This window comes from Thunnus thynnus, chromosome 20 (assembly GCF_963924715.1).
Source record: "Thunnus thynnus chromosome 20, fThuThy2.1, whole genome shotgun sequence".
Taxonomy (NCBI): Eukaryota; Metazoa; Chordata; class Actinopteri; order Scombriformes; family Scombridae; genus Thunnus; species Thunnus thynnus.
Genome location: NC_089536.1, coordinates 16,096,463 through 16,116,174, shown reverse-complemented (window position 1 = coordinate 16,116,174; position 19,712 = coordinate 16,096,463). Strand labels below are relative to the sequence as shown.

At 45.5% G+C, this 19,712-nt stretch overlaps 1 protein-coding gene and 1 long non-coding RNA gene across 5 annotated transcripts in view; one reads left to right on the top strand and one right to left on the bottom strand.

Annotated features, from left to right (window-relative positions):
• Positions 1-5,616, bottom strand: part of LOC137171498 (uncharacterized) — a 7,132-nt gene extending 1,516 nt beyond the window's left edge. Inside the window, exons 1-2 of one of the 2 annotated variants that reach the window (XR_010924773.1) lie at positions 5,514-5,616; positions 610-720 (exon numbers count right to left, since the gene is read on the bottom strand). This is a non-coding gene — a long non-coding RNA (uncharacterized lncRNA). Of the gene's footprint in view, positions 1-609; positions 721-4,880; positions 5,399-5,513 lie in introns of those variants that run through there. The other variant, XR_010924774.1, reaches the window with a different exon arrangement.
• Positions 1-19,712, top strand: part of prr12a (proline rich 12a) — a 24,546-nt gene extending 4,834 nt beyond the window's left edge. The window contains exons 1-15 of one of the 3 annotated variants that reach the window (XM_067575430.1): positions 1,859-4,331; positions 6,196-6,353; positions 6,797-6,958; positions 7,257-12,049; positions 12,565-12,792; positions 12,923-13,610; positions 13,842-14,362; positions 14,791-14,907; positions 15,136-15,269; positions 15,460-15,917; positions 16,107-16,226; positions 16,798-16,895; positions 17,384-17,518; positions 18,053-18,148; positions 18,303-19,712. In XM_067575430.1, the coding sequence (XP_067431531.1) occupies positions 4,249-4,331; positions 6,196-6,353; positions 6,797-6,958; positions 7,257-12,049; positions 12,565-12,792; positions 12,923-13,610; positions 13,842-14,362; positions 14,791-14,907; positions 15,136-15,269; positions 15,460-15,917; positions 16,107-16,226; positions 16,798-16,895; positions 17,384-17,518; positions 18,053-18,148; positions 18,303-18,437 (7,926 nt within the window). In that variant the 5' untranslated portion in view covers positions 1,859-4,248 and the 3' untranslated portion in view covers positions 18,438-19,712. Of the gene's footprint in view, positions 1-1,858; positions 4,332-6,195; positions 6,354-6,796; positions 6,959-7,256; positions 12,050-12,564; positions 12,793-12,922; positions 13,611-13,841; positions 14,363-14,790; positions 14,908-15,135; positions 15,270-15,459; positions 15,918-16,106; positions 16,227-16,797; positions 16,896-17,383; positions 17,519-18,052; positions 18,149-18,302 lie in introns of those variants that run through there. The other 2 variants (XM_067575431.1, XM_067575432.1) reach the window with 2 other exon arrangements.

Genomic DNA, 19,712 nt, shown 5'->3' with positions numbered 1-19,712 from the left:
AGAACATGAGTGAGTAATCTGTGCTGCAGCTCCGCTAACACTAATCACCACAGCACGTGGACATACACCAAATGTCTGTCGCTTCTTGCGTGCACGTAACATGAACCAACAGCCTGGAATGCGCAAGTCCTTTGCAATAGGTCATAGGTGTTGAAGCCTATTTTAAACCTCAGGTCTATTAATGCTTCTCAAGACATTTATGTTACTGTAAGAGCCCTCTGTAAATGTCATAGTGTACAGTAGAGAAAATTTGCTGGAAGTTGTGAGCAAGTATTCTCCATGAACTCCAATTAGAGCTAATTATCTCCCAACAAGTTGAGCCTAGATGACAAATTAATATGAATACGTCATATCCGATGCGTAGAATTCAATCAGCGACGGCTGAAAATGGCCAAAAGGATGTAATGGAAAGGGAATGGTATTTAGCGGGAACCCAAACAAAGTTAATGAATGTTCCTTGAGGGCACAAAGTTATGCAAAGACACTCTGTACAGACACGTACACTCACCAGAGACTGTCACATTGGTTGGAGCGAAATTGATATTATAAGTACATGTATATTTGGAGTTTCAACATCTAAAATTTTACATCACTCCCGTCAAAACTCACCATTTGTCAACGTCCTCTTTGATGACCTGGCATGGTGCTGGCACTGCTTCGTTAGAGTCTGGCATTTTGACAGAGGAGCTGGGGTTTTGTGGAGGTCCGCTGCTGCAATGGCTGCAAGTCAAGTATGGTTACAGATTGGTTACAGAGATGGAGGGAAAGACGGTAGAGTAGGGAGGGAGGGAGGGAGGAAGGGAGGGATGAGGCATGACAGTGACCATGTATGATGAACTGGGACAAGTCAAAGAATCTGGTAGGAATTAATCAGATGCAAGAGATTACTCAGGAGGAACCCAGTTTGATTTCAAAGTACAAGTGTTATTATTTATTGAGATATGTCTGTTCCTTCTCTTGTTCCCCCTTTTCTCTGTCCTATTTATGTACATCCACCTATATAATTTAGGGATTCTTAAATTCTTTCATCCCTGTCCTTTGTTTTATTGTCTTTCCAATGAATATGCAGATAGCTGACCTTTGAGTCAACTATTATGCATTACAAAGACCTCATAATGCATCTAAAATAGTCACTACAGGGGAGCTGGCAGAGAGCCTTTTCCTGAAAAGAGACTGGAGAGTGTGATTTTGTTGTTACATTGTTTTGTTGGCTTAAGAGGTCGAGCTGTAGCATTTGTTTAACCAATTGATGCAACTAATAGTCTGAAAATAACCCAGAGTTCTGAGATTTTTAAAGATAAAAATAAAAGCAGATGTGGGCAGCATTAGAGTTTAATCCCACACGTTTGTTTCTTATTTTTAACATTCAACTCGTCCTGACCTAATTGTGTAGTTACACCCATATACACACTGACACGCTGTATTAGAGCATTCTGAGGTTTATCAGACATTGGGTTATTTTTTTGTCCCACTAAAGCTTTTCTGTCATGTCATTAGTAAACATCTGCTGGTTCATTTACATGCATGTATCTTTTTTTTTAATGAAGACAAAAAGCTGTAAATTACTGCACTGCTATCCATCAAAACATATTGCGCTTTTAATATTTTAACATTCATATAATTACAGGACTTTAGATGAATAGGCACTTAATTTTCTTTACACATAATGTGGAACATTTACCTAATTCTGGATGCATCAAGAGAATATCAATATTTTTCCACAGAAAATCACTTTAAATATCTGTGAATCAGAATATGTACCAAAAACCGAGAAAACTTATAAAAACATCCTCTGCTGTTTTTTTTAATCCCCAAGTTAATTTGAAGAAAGTAAATAATGAAAATATTGTGGACATTTATAGAGACAAGAATAACAATCATTTAAAGAGTGAAACTACAGCAGATCAGAAAAATTACAACATCTATTGTATCCTGTTATTATTGTATTATATATTCAACAGAAAACTGGAGAAAAACTCCCAACAGTGAAATACTCCCAATAGAGTATGTAAGATAATAATTAATTTACAACTACTTTCATTTTTTAAGATGGCAGTCTCAAGAAGAGCCCCGTTATTTTGTGAAAACATGCAGTAATTAGATTAACGTTACCTAAATTTGAGCCAAGATTTGGAGAGATTTTAAATGTATATATTTGAGTAAAGTTTGCCTGAATCAACTTTAGTCAACAATCACCGCTCATTTATGATGACTCAAAGATACGAGTTGATCCAGACACTAAAGTATTTTTAATATTTTAGTCATCATAATACAGGAAGTACAGATGAGAGGTATCCACTGTGTGCTATAGAAATGATAGGCTGCATGATACTGACACAATGTCTATAGGTAGTTCAAATCAATAAAATGCTGTCATTGCTGATTTTTAAAATATATTTTAGTTACAATATTTAACCAGGAGAGGGCAACAAATGCTCATAAACTCTACACAATGCTGAATATCTGGACAAATTCTAGTGATTTATTATTTCCTGTAAACAAAAGAATTACATTTACATTATTACACTTATTATCACTAACTAGTTTAAATGTCTATTTGTTCATCTGTTTTGACATTTTTCTAATTACCTAATTTTCTAATACCAATTGTCCTGGGTGCTTTGTGTAATGGAAGATAAATATATGATGATATGATGGTCAGGTCAGTAAGAGTTTCTCAAAAAATAAAGTAAAATAAAATAAAAATCTTTGTCAGACCCAGTGTCAAATCACCAAAAATATGATATATGTACAAGAGCAAAGCACTGCCTCTCTCTCCTCCTTTATTATGACCATAAAAATCCAGTGTGCCATCTGCTGGCGTACAAATCAAGTGCATGTGGGGTCTGGCAGACAGGTTGTCCTAATAATAAAATTAGCAGTGGTCAGTTTGAAAGCAGATTTTGGTATCTTTTAAGAATTTGGCATATGTGAAAGAAGAAACCTCCAGTCTCATAGTGGTATACCATTGATTCTAGTGAAACTGCATCTTTTTTAATCAATCAAGCATCTGATTGGAGGCAGGAAACGCCACATTCTCCCAAAACAGGCCTCACAATTTAGATGTGAATGTGCAAAGTGGTTGCAGAAGGCCTGTATAAATCTGGTTATTGCTGGAAATATGTTACTCCAATGTGTCTCAGCCAATCGCATCGTTCAGGATAAACAGCTGACTGTTTTTTGTTTTTTTTTGTTTTGTTCTTGTAAAAATGTAGTCTTAAAAAAACAGAGTTAGCCTAACAATAAGATGAAAATGTGGAACAACATGTAAGGCAGGTTGGCAGACTCAGGGTCCGGTGAATGGAGGTCACCGCAGACACAGAGTGAGTCTCAGCGCTGAGAGAGAGAGGGAGGACGGACAGCGGCCAGCCGCCTTCAAAAATGGCGTCTCCGGAGGAAAATGAGTGAAAAATATTAAAACGCGGCCTGCTTTCTTTATACTTCCTCGTTCATTTTGTTTTTTGTTTTTTTCATACTCTGGTTGCATTTGCTCCAGCGTGAGCAGAGCCGTCGTTGCTTTTTCTTCAGTGGCCGGAGAAAGCAGAAAAATGGGGAGCTAAGTTAGCATTTGTGGACATAAAGGCAGCCCTGTTATATTTTGATGCGTCGTTGCTGACAGCTAGCATCTGCTGCTAGCTTTTACAGCTCTGCTCCGGAGGGGGGGTGGGAACGATTTGCATGCAAAGAGGGAGTGAGAGAGAGAGAGAGAAAAAAAAAAGATTTTGAAATTGGGGATTTCTTTGCTCTGTCTATGGGGAATGATTGCGACCAACGTGGCCTGTCGATTGCAATCTTTTCTAGCGCTAGCAGCATAGCAAAAACTAGCCTAAAGAAAGGGGAGGAGAGACGGAGGAAAAAGGACGCATTCAAATCAAATGTTTATCAGCATTTCGCCCCATCACCGGCCAAACCCGCGGCATCTTCATCATGACCGCCACTGATTTTGGAGTAAATCTGCATTCGTGGAAATGATAAACGTGAGAGGCGAAGGAAAAGGAGAAAGACTGGCTTTTTTTGGAGGTGGTTGGATTATAACCCCGTAGACCCCCCTCTTTTTTTCATCCAGCTTTCTCCTCCTCCCCTCCATTTCTCTTTCAATATGCTGTTTTCCACTCCTGAGGACTTGCTTATGAAACCGGGGAAAATAGCCTGAAACCGAGCACGGGAAAGACTGGATTTTTTTCCGTAATCTGCTCTGCGACTTTCTTGTTGCTTTCGTCCCCATCGCACACATTATACGCCACATAAATGGATAGAAATTACCCGGGAACAGGATTTGGCGATTTGGGCGCTGGAGCAGGATGGAGTTACGAGAGATCGGCAAAAGCAAGGTATGCATTGGATTCAGACAATGTGCATGCATCACTTGGTACTTTGCAGGGCACGGTGTGACCCCATGTAAACAAATTGTCGCCATTGGCTTCATACACAGTGGCATGCCTTGCCATTATGTGTAGTGCATTGTCATCCAAACAGTTGCATAGTAATAATATTATAAGCAGGAATCGAGCAGTGTGCGTGTCGTGGGGGTGGGCGGGGTAGAGAAAGGAAAGGTTGGGGATATGAATTGATTGTGATTGACAGACCGGGGTTTTTAGGTAGACCTGGCGGTGTGGAGGAGGTGGGGGTATGTCTGGAGCATCCATAGGAATTATTGTTCCCTGTGTGCATGCAGGCCTGGACACAGACCCTGATAGATACATTTTTGATAGGAACTGTGAGGAGTGCAGACGCAGCAAACCCCTCACAGCAGCCCCCTGACAGACATCAACAAGAAGCATTGATACATTAACCAGGAAAATGCATTTAAGGAAACATATTAATTATACATTGTAAATTATGAAGAAAATAAAAACCTTGAAGTAGGGTAGATGACATACCAAATCAAGCTTTCTGGTGCATTTTGCCCAAGTGTTATCTAGATAATTAGTGGTGGGTTTTGGATGGTTTATGGTCATTTGCATAATGAAATGTTGCCATTTTCCCACCACATCCTACTTGCAATTTGCTGTTTGTCTAAAATAAATAAAATTTAAAAAAATGCCAGGGTGAATTTATCAGACGATGATGATGATGAAGATGTAAATTGCCTGGTCTGTGCAAGATAGCTCTGTGTTGTAGCTTCACGTTAGCATGAAAGCTAGCGTTGTAATGCATGGGAGTCAGTTGAGGCCTGTGCACGCAAGCATCACTGCCTCTTGTTTAGCTGCACATATTTGAGATATTTTGACCCAGAGGTAGCTGCCCGGCTATACTCGAAAGCCACTATGTTCCTTTGGGATGTGATATTTGGTTAAAGAAACCTGGTTAGTTGTTGCTATTTGCATGCAGCTTAGCATGCATTTGCGTCGACTTGCACCATCCAGCTGTTAGCTACATCAACATAATCAGTGCCAGCAGATAAATTAATCGTTTGTCTTTGCTATTAATCTAGATTTATATGTATGTATTTTCCACTCGGTCTGAATCTGCACATCGGTCACCTGTGGTTTATTTACACATAAAATACCGACCTTGCACTTTGGGCCTAGTCTCTGCATTTCTACCTTAGCTGCTGTGCATTGCTGCTAGGCGGTGCTACCAGCAGCCACAAATGCTAGCATGTTATCTGGCCAGCCAGCCACGCATTTCAGCTGTCTTTTGTAAAGCAAAGTTCTGCAGCTGGCTCGTCTTCAACCTTGAATAAGAAGCTTATTTAGTTTGTAAATTTTTAAATTGTGTCATTGTTGGGTCTCGTTGAATCATTATAATAATTGCTAATTAGCTATCCCATTATTTTGGCATGATCACTTAAATTGCTAGTTGACAAATTTGCATCTACTGTAAAACTTAGGTGTAATACTTAAGTTTGTAATTCTGTCACTAACATTTCATTTATATATTTATAGGATGTATTTTCCTTCCATCTTAGATCATATATGAACTAGACTAATGGTTGATTTTGATTTTCACAGGTATGCAACTGTTGAGTTGCTTGAAGTTAAAATGGAAACTAAACTGATGAACAGCTTCAAGTTGACTTTGGATTTTTAATTGTAAAACAATTAAATAACATGAGGTTTTGTTTATTATACCAGTGACCCAAACCTAGGATGTCTTTTCTCAGGGGTCACATTTAAGGGACAGATGAGGTTTATGTAAATGTTCTCTGAAATTAATGACACTTCACAATCCCCCGCTCCCCTTCCTCCCCAGTCTTGTATATGGGAGTTCCAGATCATCCCACCCTGAGTCTGAGCTCCTTCACCGACAAGCCTACGCCACCCCACACCCTCTGCAGGGTTATGCCACCAATCACCACCCAGGGAGCTCTGGCCAAGGCGGAGCTTGGGGAGCAGCTGGACGGAGTCTGGGTGAGATAAATGTCATACCTTCCATGTCACCACCATAAGGGGCCCCGGCAATGAATTATTGTGTCTGTCCAAGCAGGCCCTGGTAGAGAATTGTCATTGAAAAATGTGCACAGCATAGCTCAATTTAGTTGAAGCCCAATATGTTAGAGGCTGATTTCAGAGAAAAGCCTGTAGTCACAGCACTCATTCTCATTCCAATGTCTTGATGTACTTAGAGGTTCACTTAGAACTACTGACATTCTGAGTCAGTATGTGTGACATCGGCCTCTGCAAATCAGCTTTGATATATTTGAGAATAAATCTAGACTAAAAAATACTTTTAATTTATATATTTTTTTCTGATTACCTATTACGCCTCCATCTACATGTGTGCAACTACCTATTAATATTTACATTCTTGATCAATTAATCAATTTTCATGGTTCTGTCTTTCCTCCTCAAAGGTCTATCGGGGCTCTTCGACACTGGCCTGCACCATGCCAGCCCCTCTGCCCCCGATGCCTCTGTGATGAATCTGATCTCAGCCCTGGAGTCCCGGGGTCCCCAGCCTCCGCCCTCAGCCTCCTCCCTTCTCTCCCAGTTCCGCACGCCATCCTGGCAGACAGGTGGGGCTCTGTTAGATCTTCCTTCATGTGTTGACATTCAGGCCCCACTGTCAATATGACATTTAAAAGAACCTGCCAATGTTTGGCTGCATTATCATTCGTCTGACATTATTCTGTGAGCATTTTCATTTAAAATGTAAGCATTTTTTGCTGTACATGTTGATGGTCTTACACTCTAATGTGAGAAGTTATTGTGTTATGTATTATGTTATTAACAAATGAGTATTTTCTTGTTTTCATTAAATTGATAACTTGTTGAATACTAAATATTTTGCCATTTGTCTCCTTTTCCTAACAGCGATGCACACGCCTGCTCCTCCAGAACTATTCATCTCTGGAGCCCTTCCTGGTTCTGGCTCCTTCCCCTCCTCCTCAGCTCTCTCAGCCTATCAGCACCCAGCATCCTTTTCCAGTCGCTCTTTCCCCACTGCCTCCCTTTCCCTCCAGGATACGCCCACGTTTAGCCCCACATCCAATGGCCTGCTCTCCCCACATGACCCCCTACTACACATCAAGGCTCCTTCCCAGTCTAGCCTGGGTTTTGATAGACTCCTGTCCTCGCAGGGTGCTGCTGCAGCTGCCTATAGGGGCAGCCAAGATCCCACGGGTGCCACATCAGCCCAGGCCTCCTCTGCCAGGCATCTGCAGTCCCACCAGTTCAACCTGCTGTCATCACAGCTCCAGGACCAGTCCTCCCAGCTATACAACGCCTCCGTCTTTTCCTCAGCCCAGCCCCAGCCTCAGTCCCAGTCCCAGTCCAACTCTGCTCAGGAGCGGGCTGTGCCCCGGCAGGACAGCGTCATCAAGCACTATCAGCGACCCACGCCTGCCCAGTCGCAACTCTCGTCCTCTGCTGCCCACTCCCTCCAGCACTACCTCAGCTGTGGAGGGGCGGGATACCAGCAGATAGCCACCCATCACAGACATGCTGGCCTTTCTTGCAGCCCGCTGGGTGACCAGAGCCCCTCATCTGACCATAAGGCCACCTCTCGCACTGAGCAGTATCGGCCAATTATTCAGCCTCCCTATTCTTCATCCTCCTCCTCCTCTTCTTCTTCAGCCGGGAAAGGTACCAAAAGCAGCTCCAGCAGCGGCTACTCTTCTGCCAGTTCAGCGTCATCATCAAGAACTCCTCACACACCCCCTTCTGCTTCCTCTACCTCCTCTTCTTCCTCCTCTTCTTCTGCCACCTCTGGGGCTCATCCTTCCAACTCAATCCCCACCTCCAGCTCCACCGCAGCCCCTTCCAGGCAGCAGCCACCCCCTCAGCCAGCTCCACCCCCTCCGGCCCCTCAGCAGCAGCAGCCCCCTCCCACATCCACCTCAGCCCCTCAGTCTCTCCCCAAATCCTGCCTCTCAGGCTATGGTTCTCCTGTGCCCCCAGTGAAAACCCCCACCTCTGCTCTTACTGGCCAGACCCCACCCCAGCAGCAGACCCAGTCATATTCCCCCAATCAACCCCCCACTTCCCACCTGGCTCAGTCCTACGGAGGCTTCAGTTCCCCACAAGCCCAGGACCTGAGCTCAGGTACTGGTGGGAAAGGTTATGGGAGTTTAGGAGGGCGAAGTCAGTCGTACTCCACTGATATATATGGAGCTGATTCTGCGTATGGATCACTTCCATCCTCTCTGGGTGGAGCTGGAAGCCCTTCACTAGGCTACGGAGCCCCAGGTCATTCCCCAGCCCTTTTAAGATCAAGTGGTTCATCAGGTAGTGGAGCATCAGGGGGAGGAAGCAGCAGTGGTACAGGAAGTGGAAACTCTGGGTCAGGAGGAGGAGCGGGAAATAGTATGACCAATGAGAGAGGTGGAGGAGGTAGTGGAGGAGGGTCTTATCATATTCCAGACTCTAGCCCCTCCCCTTCAGGCAACTCAGGCATTATCCGTCCAGGGTTGCACTCGCCAGTGCCCACCTGCCCCACACAGTCTCCAGGAGGTGCTGGTTCTAATAAATACATTTCCTCAGTTCTCTCCCCCACCTTCCTAGCCTCCCCACAGGGATATCCCGACACCAGAGGCCCCAGTTCCCAACCTCAGTCCTACCATTCCACCTCCTCCAAAACAAAAGCTGACACTTCCATGCTAGGAGTTGGCTCTCAGAGATCCCAAGAAGAAGTAGATGATGATGATGAGTTCTTGATCCAGCACCTGCTGCAAGCCCAAGCAAGTCCTGGTCCTCAGGCTGCCCATCACCATCCTCAACAGTCACAACAGACATCCCAACAAACACAGCCTCAGCCCCAGTCAGTGCCACCAACCACCGATGCAGGCAAAGGGCTGAGCTATGATATGGGAAAGTCCTCTGAGGAAAGGTACCACCCTCAGAGTGTCATACGTACCCACAGTGCCACATCCTCTGCTGGAGTAGGTAATGCAGGGTCTGGAGGGTCCATCCCAGGGCTCGAAAATCAGCTGGAGATGTCACTAAAGAAACAACAGCAACAACATCAACAACAACACCATCATCAACAGCAACAACAGCAGCAAAGGAACGAGAGATCTGTTGGAAGCAGCAGGAGCAGTGGAGGGCGAGGCAGTGCTGAACAAGTGCATTCCCACCTCCATCACCATGACAACTTAGGCTCGGTGGTTCACTATGGGCGGGGTGACCCATACACACAACACTCCCTTGCTCCCCAACACTCGTCACATAGTCAACACGTGTCCTCACACTCACAGATACCGTCCCGCACCCAAATGGAACTCCAAAAGAAGCCACAGGAGCGTGCAGAAATCCCTTACGCTCGGAAAACGCCAGAAGTCCAGCAACAGCATTCCCAGTCTCAAGCTGCTGGCTCCCTCATGGACTCCCCCACTGATCAATCCCGCCAGCCACCACACCTGCTCCAGTCAGTGCTGTCCCACACAACCCGCAACAAACTGGAGCCTCATCAACAGCATCACAAGATGGACTCTCACCAACAACATCAACAACAGCACCACAAGATGGACTCTCATCGGCAACACCAACCACATCAGCAACACCCGAAAATGGACTCCCACCCTCAGCATCAACAGCACCAGAAGATGGACACCCATCAGCATCAGCAACACCATAAAATTGATTCTCACTCACAGCATCAACAGCACCATAAAATGGACTCTCATCCCCAACAGCAACAGCACTCCATCAGCCAACAGCAAGCTGTAATGGACAGTGCTGGTGGGAGACTTGGCTCAAGTAAACATCAGGCTCAGTCTCAGTCCCAAACTACCCAGCTCCAGCTCCAACTCCAGTCCCAGGCTTTGGAGGTGGCAGCAGCTCATTACAACCATGGGCCCCCTACACATCCGCACGAGCAAAGCCAGGTTAAACAAAGCTCAGTGGTCTCTTCTTTGGACATGCTGGAGCGCTCTCTTTCTCAGACCTCTAGCACAGACGTAGCTGTTGCAGAGGACAGACGTGGTGGAGGAGGTAGTGGGGGAAGGAGCGGAGCTAACAATGAGCGCCTCAGACAGCAACAGCAGGAGCAGCAGCAGAGGCAGCATCCATCCCACCATCAGCCACAGCAAAGCCACCACTCACAGCAACACTCCGCCTCTGAACTCCACTCCTTCCTCTCCGAGCCTGACATCGGCTTGTCCACTCCCTCTCACATGCACCATCTTTCACAGCACCACCCACAGCAACAGCAACAACAACAACACCCCAGCTCTCAGCACCAACAAACCCATTCTCACCACCCTCACACCCAAGCCCACCCTCAGCCACAGACCCCACACCCTCACCATATACCCCCACCTTCTGCCTCAGCCCACTCACAGCCTCAGCCTGACCCTCAGCAGCCACTCTCATCCCAGCTCACCCCTCAGCAGAGCCAGCTGGACCAACAGCGCTCAGAGCAGCACCAGTTTGACACAGTCAGCCCAGTGGAGAAAGCAGACCAGAATCAACAAAGTAACCGCTTTGTGCCCCTAACGTCCATCTGCTTCCCCGACTCCCTCCTTCAGGATGAGGACCGCTCCTTTTTTCCAGGAATGGAAGACATGTTTTGTGCAGATGACTATAAGTCAAGCTGTGCCGGTGGTGGAGGACCAGGGCAGGAGGAGATGAATGAAAGCCACACTGGGCAAGAGGGAATGGATTCCATGAAAGCTGGACAGAGTGGAGGTGGAGCAGGGGGAAGTAGTGGAGCTAGCTATGACATAATGGGTCACCACGGTGGAGATCAGGGTTATGAGCAGTACTGTCATGGCCTGGAAGAACCCAGCAACAACACCATGACTCTGGACCTAGACTCCCTTAAAACCCATGAGCTGCCTTCCACTGTCAACACTGAACAGCTTGGTTTGATTCAGTCCCAGGCCCCAGCTATGGGTATGGGCTCCAATAATGCTGGCCCTAACAACTCTGGAGCTAAACTGTCCGCTGGGCCTGGAGGAACTAGTGCGGGAGCGGGTTCTGGAGGCCTCCAGTCTCCCATTTTCTGCTCATCTCGTCCCAAGAAGCTCCTCAAGTCTAGTTCTTTCCACCTTTTAAAGGAGCGCCGGGACCCCAACACACTGCCTAAGAAAAGTTACGCTCAAGAATACGAGTTTGAAGATGATGAGGATAAAGCCGACCAGCCAGCTGACATTCGGTTGAACAGCCGGAGGCTCCCAGACCTTCTGCCAGACTTGGTATCCAGCTGCAGAAAGGGAGGAGGAGGCAGTGGATCTCTCAGCCCTTTGATGGGTGACATTGACTTCTACCACTCCTCAGGCTACTCATCTATGGGTTCACACTCTCTTCTGCCTCAGGAAGGCCCCAAGAAGAGGGGCCGAAAACCCACTAGGCCTAAGAGAGAAGGTCCCCCTAGGCCTAGAGGCAGGCCTCGCATCCGCCCTATGCCTGAGCCCTACACCCCACGAGGAATGATGGGGGAAATGGGTGGAACAACGGTAGGAGGGGGAGGGGGATTCAGTGTGGAGGGGCGAGGTAGGGGCAGGGGCCGTGGAAGCCGAGGTAGAGGAGGGAGGAGGGAGGATATGTACATGGAAATGAGCGGGAAAGAGCAGGAGCAGATGCACCACCATCATCTCCATCAGCAGCAGTCACAGCAGCTTCAACACCAGCCCCAACAGCAACATGAGCCTATTCCACCTTTGAAGGTCAGTGCCATTCTGTCTAGAAAAGGGAATTTTTAAACAACTTCATTTAAGCACATGCAATCCAAATCAGTGTGAAAAACCAGCCTAAAATTGGTAAGATAGTTAGCCTTTACAAAAACAAAAATGAAGGATGTGGTTCACAAATGGGCCCCATCTTTGAATTAGTGAGGTTCTTCTTGTGTGGTTGAGAGGAGAGGCCACAAATACGTGCAGATTTTGGAGTTTGTGTGATCTGAGTATAGCTGCTACTTGCTATGGTCACACACAGTAACAGTCAAAAGTTTAGACACACTTTCCTATTCCCTTGAATGAGAAAGTGTATCCAAACAATCTCTTTCTTTTGTTTTTTGTCTCTGTTTCTTGCTCCCTCCCTTGCTATTTATTTTTTCATTTTTACAATTAGGGTTAGGCTCGGATAGTATAAATAAATAAAATGTATAATATATGACCTATAAGTCGAGTACATTCAGAAAAAAACACTTAAAATCTTACTGTTTCCTTCTTTTTTTTTTTAGATCAAGTTACCGATTGGTACCCTGTCCTCCTCGGATGCCTTGCTGAGGACGGACTCTTTGTCTGGCACAGACCCTGCTTTGTCAGACGGCTCAGTGGGCTCAGCTCCCTCACTTGGTTTAAGCCCCGGACCTCCTTGCAGCACTGAAAGCAACAGGAGTCAGGACAAGAACAAACATAAAAGCCAGATGATGAGTGAAGGAGTGGATGAAGAGGGGCTGGAGGAAAGGGTAAGAGCTAGAGAATTGTATTCCTTGCTGTGTTAAATGGAGAAAATAAATGTATTAAGCAGAAACTAAACAAGTTTCATTAAAACTTATTGCTGTTTAAAAAAGTCCCTCTCCTTTGTGTCTCTCCTAGGGTGATGAGAAGGACTCTGAGTCCAAGGCCGGCTTCGTTGCTTCATTCTTGGACTTCCTAAAGACCGGGAAGAGACCTCCGGGCTTGGACATCTCACCAGGAATGGAACATGACAATGGTGAAACCTCACCCTGTAAATCCGGGGGTCTGCGCCCGCTGTCTCCTGCACCCCCTCCTCCACCACCACCACCTCCGTTCGGGGACGGTGAAGGGAACGGGGGTCTGGCTCTGGGCAACTGCCCCAGCCCCAAGCGCGTGGAGGACGAGCTGAAGAGGAACCTGGAGACTTTGCCGTCATTCTCCTCTGACGAGGAGGACTCAGTCGGAAAGAACCAGGACCTCCAGAAGAGCATCTCCTCAGCCATTTCTGCTCTGTACGACACTCCTCAGCTAACATCTAACATCCAACCCCCGCTACCTCCTCCACCTCCCCAGCCTCAACCAACGCAGGCCCCTCTTACACCCACGCTGCAGCCCCCGACGCTTAGCCCTCAGCCCGCCATGCATACACCCCACGCCCAACCACAGTCCAACGAACCTGACGTGCTCCAGCCGGAAGACGGAGACATGGATGAGAACAAGGAGGAGGAGAACGAGGAGGAGAGGAGCACAGGAGAGGATGGAGAGAGTGATATGACAGAGGAGAGAGAACCACAGCTGGAAACTCTGGGTGCTCCTAAGCTTGAAAGTAAGGCTGGCTTTTTATTTATCTTGCATCCCATTGATTTTCTGCAGCTCAGCTTGAGAAAATTAAGATTTTTTTTTCTACTCAGGCTGAGCTATTACTGTACTTCTAGTCCAATACAATGTCCCATTATGTTTTTGTTCAAAATAATTAGATTAAATTCTTGTGGCTGTATTAATATAGTGGTACATCGATCTGTAAAATTGACCCGAAACTTAATCTCTTTCCTTCCAGTGTCCCTCCCTGAGATCCCTCCAGCGCCAGCAACCCCCGAGCCTCCCTCTGCCCCTCCCTCTCCTGCCTCATCCTCCTCTCCCTCTCATTCCCCCCTCCCTCCCCTCTCGCTCCCCTCACCCCTGCCTCAACCAGAGGAACAACTGGAGAATTCCCAGCCTTCGAGCCCCGTCGCTCCCACATCCCCGTCTCCGTCACCTCCCCCGTCTGCCACTCTCCCTCCACCCGCCGCCACCACTCCTCCTCCTCCTCCTCCACCTCCTCCCCCTCCCCCTCCGACCTCCCCTCCTCCCCCGTCTTCAACTCAGAAGGAGGAGTCTCCCATGCCCTCTCCGGAGTCCCCTGCCTCTCCCGAAGAGCCCCCACCTCCCAAGATCACCTCCCTGCACTTGGCTCAGAAACAAGAAGACGCAGCCATCGTCGGAGAGAGCGAGGAGGATGAGAGCGAGAGTGGCGGGGAGGGCATCTTCAGAGAGAGGGATGAGTTTGTGGTGCGGGTGGAAGACATTCGAACTCTCAAGGTATTTGTGTGTGAATGTGTGGAAATTTGCTCTTACTTGTGTGTGTGTGTGTGTTTGACAGTTAAAGAACCACAAAGAGATTTGTGAGACCAAAATATAAATATAATGTCTACTCATGTTAGATAAATACTCAATTATTTGTAGATTTTAGAACGAGCAATTCTATTGAACACGCTGGATGAAAATGAGGATGTATTTTGGTATGGCCCTCTTAAGCTGTAAACCTCAATCACCAGATCAGTTATGAGTGATGCCAAAATTGGTGTCAGTACAGACCAAAAATGGTGTAATCTAAGTTACTCATTCATGGGAAAATCACTTGGTGCTCCTTTTTCAAATGAGTAAAATGCGTTGAGATTTGAATCCTTCAGTAGCTGCCAAGCAACAGACACATTTTATATTTACCTGTGTGTTATGTTTGGCCACAGCTGGCCCTGCAGACGGGCCGTGAGCCTCCACCCATCTGGAGAGTGCAGAAAGCCCTGCTGCAGAAGTTCAGCCCAGAGATCAAAGATGGGCAGAGACAGTTCTGCGCCACAAGCAACGTGAGTTCACCTCAAACCCTCAGTAGTCTAACCACATCGGTAAACACCCATATTGATTTGTACACTTTTCACAGTACAGCATGCCATAAAGATACTGCAGTTTGTACTGTAGTATGTGCATATAAACACATAGATAAATTGACTCACACACACGTTATTGTCACATTATCATCAGTCAAAGTGAACAATATTGAACAATAAAATCTGTTTAATCTGTTTCTTGCTCAGTATCTTGGCTACTTTGGAGATGCCAAGAGGCGTTACCAGCGAATCTATGTCAAGTTTTTGGAGAATGTCAATAAGAAGGACTATGTCAGGGTCTGCTCTCGAAGACCTTGGCGCAGAGCCACACCTGCTCTCAGGTATCAGTACTTGCCACCCTAAAAGTCCTGTTGATTTAGTAGATTATCTTGCATGGAATAGGGCTGTTTTAGAGCAGATCTCCTCAGTGTTTTACTAAGGGCTGTTTATAAGTTTTTTTTTTCTGTAACATATACATTCTGTTAAACTCACTTGTGTCCATCTCTAATACAATTTCTTCATGTACCTCAGACGCCAGTCCCTCCCCAGGATGGCTTCCCCTCCTGCTACCCAGGTGCCACAGAAAGCGGTGGAAAAAGAGGAGAGAGTGTCTCCACCCATCCAGCGCGAACAGCGGGAGAAAACGAGAACAACAACAACAAAAGAACAACGTGAGAAGAAGGAGGTTCCAGCCGTCGTGCCCAAAGCCAAGGAGAGGGAGAAAGACAGGGAGCCCGAGAAGGAGAAGCGAGTACAGCCGTCACAGGAGAAAGCGGAGAAACGGGCTGCCGCAGCGGAACGAGGAAGGGCGAGGGAGGAGAGGAAAGCGGTGGAGAGGAAGGAGAAGGAAAAGGCTGAGCGCCCTCCCAAATCTAAGCCGGCCAAAGTGAAGGCAGAGCCACCGCCCAAGAAGAGGAAGAAGTGGCTGAAGGAAGTACCCTCATCATCTGACTCAGACTCATCAGATGAAGCAGCTAGTGAGAATGAAAGTGAGATGCCATTTTGCTATTTAAAAAGTTAATCCCATTTAAATTTAGAAGCCGATCATAGCTTTTGTGTGGATGTCGCTTGTTCTGCCAGGCCATAATAACAAAGCTGTTTTGTTATTCATGCCATGTATGATGGTAAGAAAGTTGTTTTCTTGGAGGGTTTTCAACTCTGACTTTTATCCACTCCAGTGCCAGTGAAAGGCGGAGTGAACAACCGTGCCATGAGGGAGATGTTCAGGAGCTACGTGGAGATGCTGGTCAGCACAGCCCTGGACCCCGACATGATCCAAGCCCTGGAGGACACAGACGGTGAGAACTGCACACAGCTCACACTGCCTCCTCAGCAGATTTGCAATTTGAGCTTCCTTTTTAAAAGTACACTGACGTGTAGGAGACAGAAATAGAGTGAGAAGCTCAGATGCAGCCTGTATTGTGTGTTAGAACAGATCTCTAACCTAACCAGACCTTCCTGCCTGTCTGGTAGCATGTTTTCTGAGGCTTAAAATATCTGCATTGGAACAGTTGGATTGAGGAATTTTGATGGTATTTACAAAAATTCCCAAGCAGTTTGGCCAGGTTGAATAAACATCACCACCATTGACAAGCTGCCAAATTTCAGGTCAAGCCATCCAGCTGGACAAACTACCCTTATGATGCCAGGTGAAATGTTAGACTATTCTGTGGCTGCTTATTTAGATTAATATTTTAACTGTTTAAAGTAAGATAAACGAGGTGGGACAGGTTGTAAGGGAAACCCCAGGAATGCCGATAAGATCAGCAACCAGAAAGAGCTGCTTTGAATCTGTCCTTGGTATTAAAATGATTGACAGGTACATTTATGATGACTAATGTAACTTCCTTTACCGTGATTGGCCACCAGATGAGCTGTACCTCCCTCCTATGAGGAAGATTGACAGCATCCTCAGCGAACAGAAGAGGAGGTTGTTGAGGAGAGTTAGCATGAGCTCTCAGCACCAGGTAATCTGCCCTGAATGTACCAGCTTCTCTCTCTCTGTCCTTCGTGATTTTAATAACATCTTTGATTTTCTTTTCCGTTTTTATTTTCTTAATTTTCATTTGAACTCCTTGATTTCATTCAGTAGAATATAGACTACTAAATGACAAACTGGTGCGCCATTAAAAACACTCATTCATTCTCATTCATCATCAATTAAGCACAAATGGCAAACATTCACTTGTACCAGCCTCTGAAATATGATGTTTTGCTGGGTTTTTTATTATTTGTTTTTATTTCATGTCATTACTAGTTGGAATATGTTTAGGTTTTTGACCGTTGGTTGGACAAAACTAAAAATAATCAACTATCTCATTAGTAATGAAAATAATCGTGAGTCGCAGCTAATTTGTAATCACATTTATGCAGCTCAATCAAACTTGTTACATTTGTCTTTTGTATGAGTGTGTTTCTGACTTGTTCCCTCCGTTTTCTGCCTCGTCCTCAACAGGAGGTCCTGCATGCGTACCCCCAGATCATTGTAGACCCCCTGGATTCAGGAGTTGTGAGGGTGCGGCTCAGCGGCGACGCTTACAACCGCAAAACCCTCAACAGAGTCAAGAAGACCCTGCCTAAACCACAGGTAGCAGTGTGTGTGTGTGTGTGTGTGTTTATAGAGGGTCAGGAGTCATTTGAGGCCTTTTATAGTTTAATCAATAGCATTTTTAAAAATGTAATGATTGTAAAATACTCAGCTAAGGAGTTCATACATTAACGGGACCTCTATGGACCATTGTAGTATATATTTAGCCTATGACCAGGTGATTCTCTGTGGTTTCTGAGTGAGAAAAATGAAGCAAAAAAAAAAAATAGTACAAGCTGTTTCACTATGCAACAGGATGAGGAGAAAACATAGTGAAACCACTACAACAAAATTAACCATTTCTGTAAAAAGCTAAAAACAGTTAAAGGCTGGCAACAGATGGAACACTTGGGGGCAGAACGGGCAAAACAACATCAGTTTCCCCTGTAACACCTGCTGCAAGTTTCCACAACTGCTCCACTTTCACTCTGTCTTACACAAAACTTTCAGATTAATATCGACTGTGGTTTTAAGGATGTTTCTGATCAATTAAGCTTGTAAAATTGACCAAATCTTCATCTGATTTCCTTCTTTTAGGACCTTAAACTGTCAGGCGAGTCATATCGGATCTACAGTCTGTACCACTCCCTGCATCACTATAAGTACCACACCTTCTTACAGTGCAAGAAAGAGGTAAGCACGCACATTTCATCGTGTTTTCCTCAAATTTATGTTGAAGCACGATTGGCTACACAGAGCCAGCTTACATATTCTTTCCTTTTTAAGTGTGAAACCCCTGATTTCAGTCCCAGCGTCACAGTCTGTGTCTCTGTCCCCACTTTTCCAGACCAACACCATCGAACAGGCAGCTGAGGACCCGGGCCAAGAGGAAGTGGTGCAGCAGTGCATGGCCAACCAGAGCTGGCTGGACACCCTCTTCAGCTCCTTCATCGAGCTGCTCACACTCAGCACCAAAGCCTGAGTCGACCGCGGAGGGGGAGGGAAATTCATTAAAGCCGAGAGGATTAAAAAGACAAAGAAAAAAAACAAAAAAACTGAAAGAGATGGATCCCACTGTACAGCCCCCCCCCCCTACAACCCTCTTCAAATCTCTGAGATCTGAGGATGAATTTCTGAGGATGAATTTTCAAGGCTCTTGACGGACACAAGGGGTCTGTTCATGTGACCTCAGACACTGGCCTCTTGTCTTTTTCTTGTTGTTGATCAATGACTAAAGAAATGTCTTACTTTGTGAGAAGGGGGGACCCCACCCAGATCAGGGGTCACCGGCGGGTCAAGAGAGAATTGACCGTCGGTGAAAAGGGAGAGACGAGAGGTGGAAGGACAAAAAAGGAGGAGCTGTAACGCCAAGTCAACGGAGGAGCCACTAACATCTTGTTAACTGTGTGTCATTAAGACAATAGTTCAAAGAGAAACTATTACCGCTTAGTTTTTACATAAATTATTTTTTTGAAAAGACTAACATCAGCTGTTGGCTTTTGAAAAGAATGGAAGAGGGTGAGAATGCTTTTTAAACTGCGTGTAGAGTGTGCCGTGAGCAGTGTGAACATGGACTCGTCCACGGACAGAAACATGAAACGTGTTAATAAACGCTCTCTCTGTCTCATCCTGTGCTACGTGAAAGGGGCAGCACCAGTCAGCTGTGTGATAATATATAAACACATTTTTATTATTTATATGAGGAGGTTTTTAACTTAAACTCTCACAAGCGCTGCGTTGCTGCCCTAACATTTTAAATACCTTTTTATTTTCCACAGGTTCAGTATACAATCGTAACCCACATATCCAAGTCGTCTTCCCCCTCTATATGAAAAGAACAGACGCTGAGACAGGAATAATGTATCAAATACAGTGGGTGTAAAATAACAACAAAAAAAAAAAACCAGAAGAAAAGGAAAAAAAAAGAAGAGAATGGGAAAATCTATTTGAAACTTTACATTGTTGTGCTTCAGTTCAATCATCAGTCATGCAGGTGCAAAGAAAAAGAAGTAAACTATCCGTTTCCCATGTGGGAAGAAGGAGTATAAATAAGTAATATTTAAAGAGGAAATAGTCATTTCATTTTTATCATTTTGATGTTTGTGCATACTATGACTTATTTTGAAAACAATCTAATTTTCCATAAAAAAGGAAAAAAAGGCGTGTAAATATTGTACAGTTCTTGATGAAATTCTTTGTCCTTCTGTACATTAACTCTCCTGTATTTGAGAAACAAATAAAATCTGCAAAGAACAAA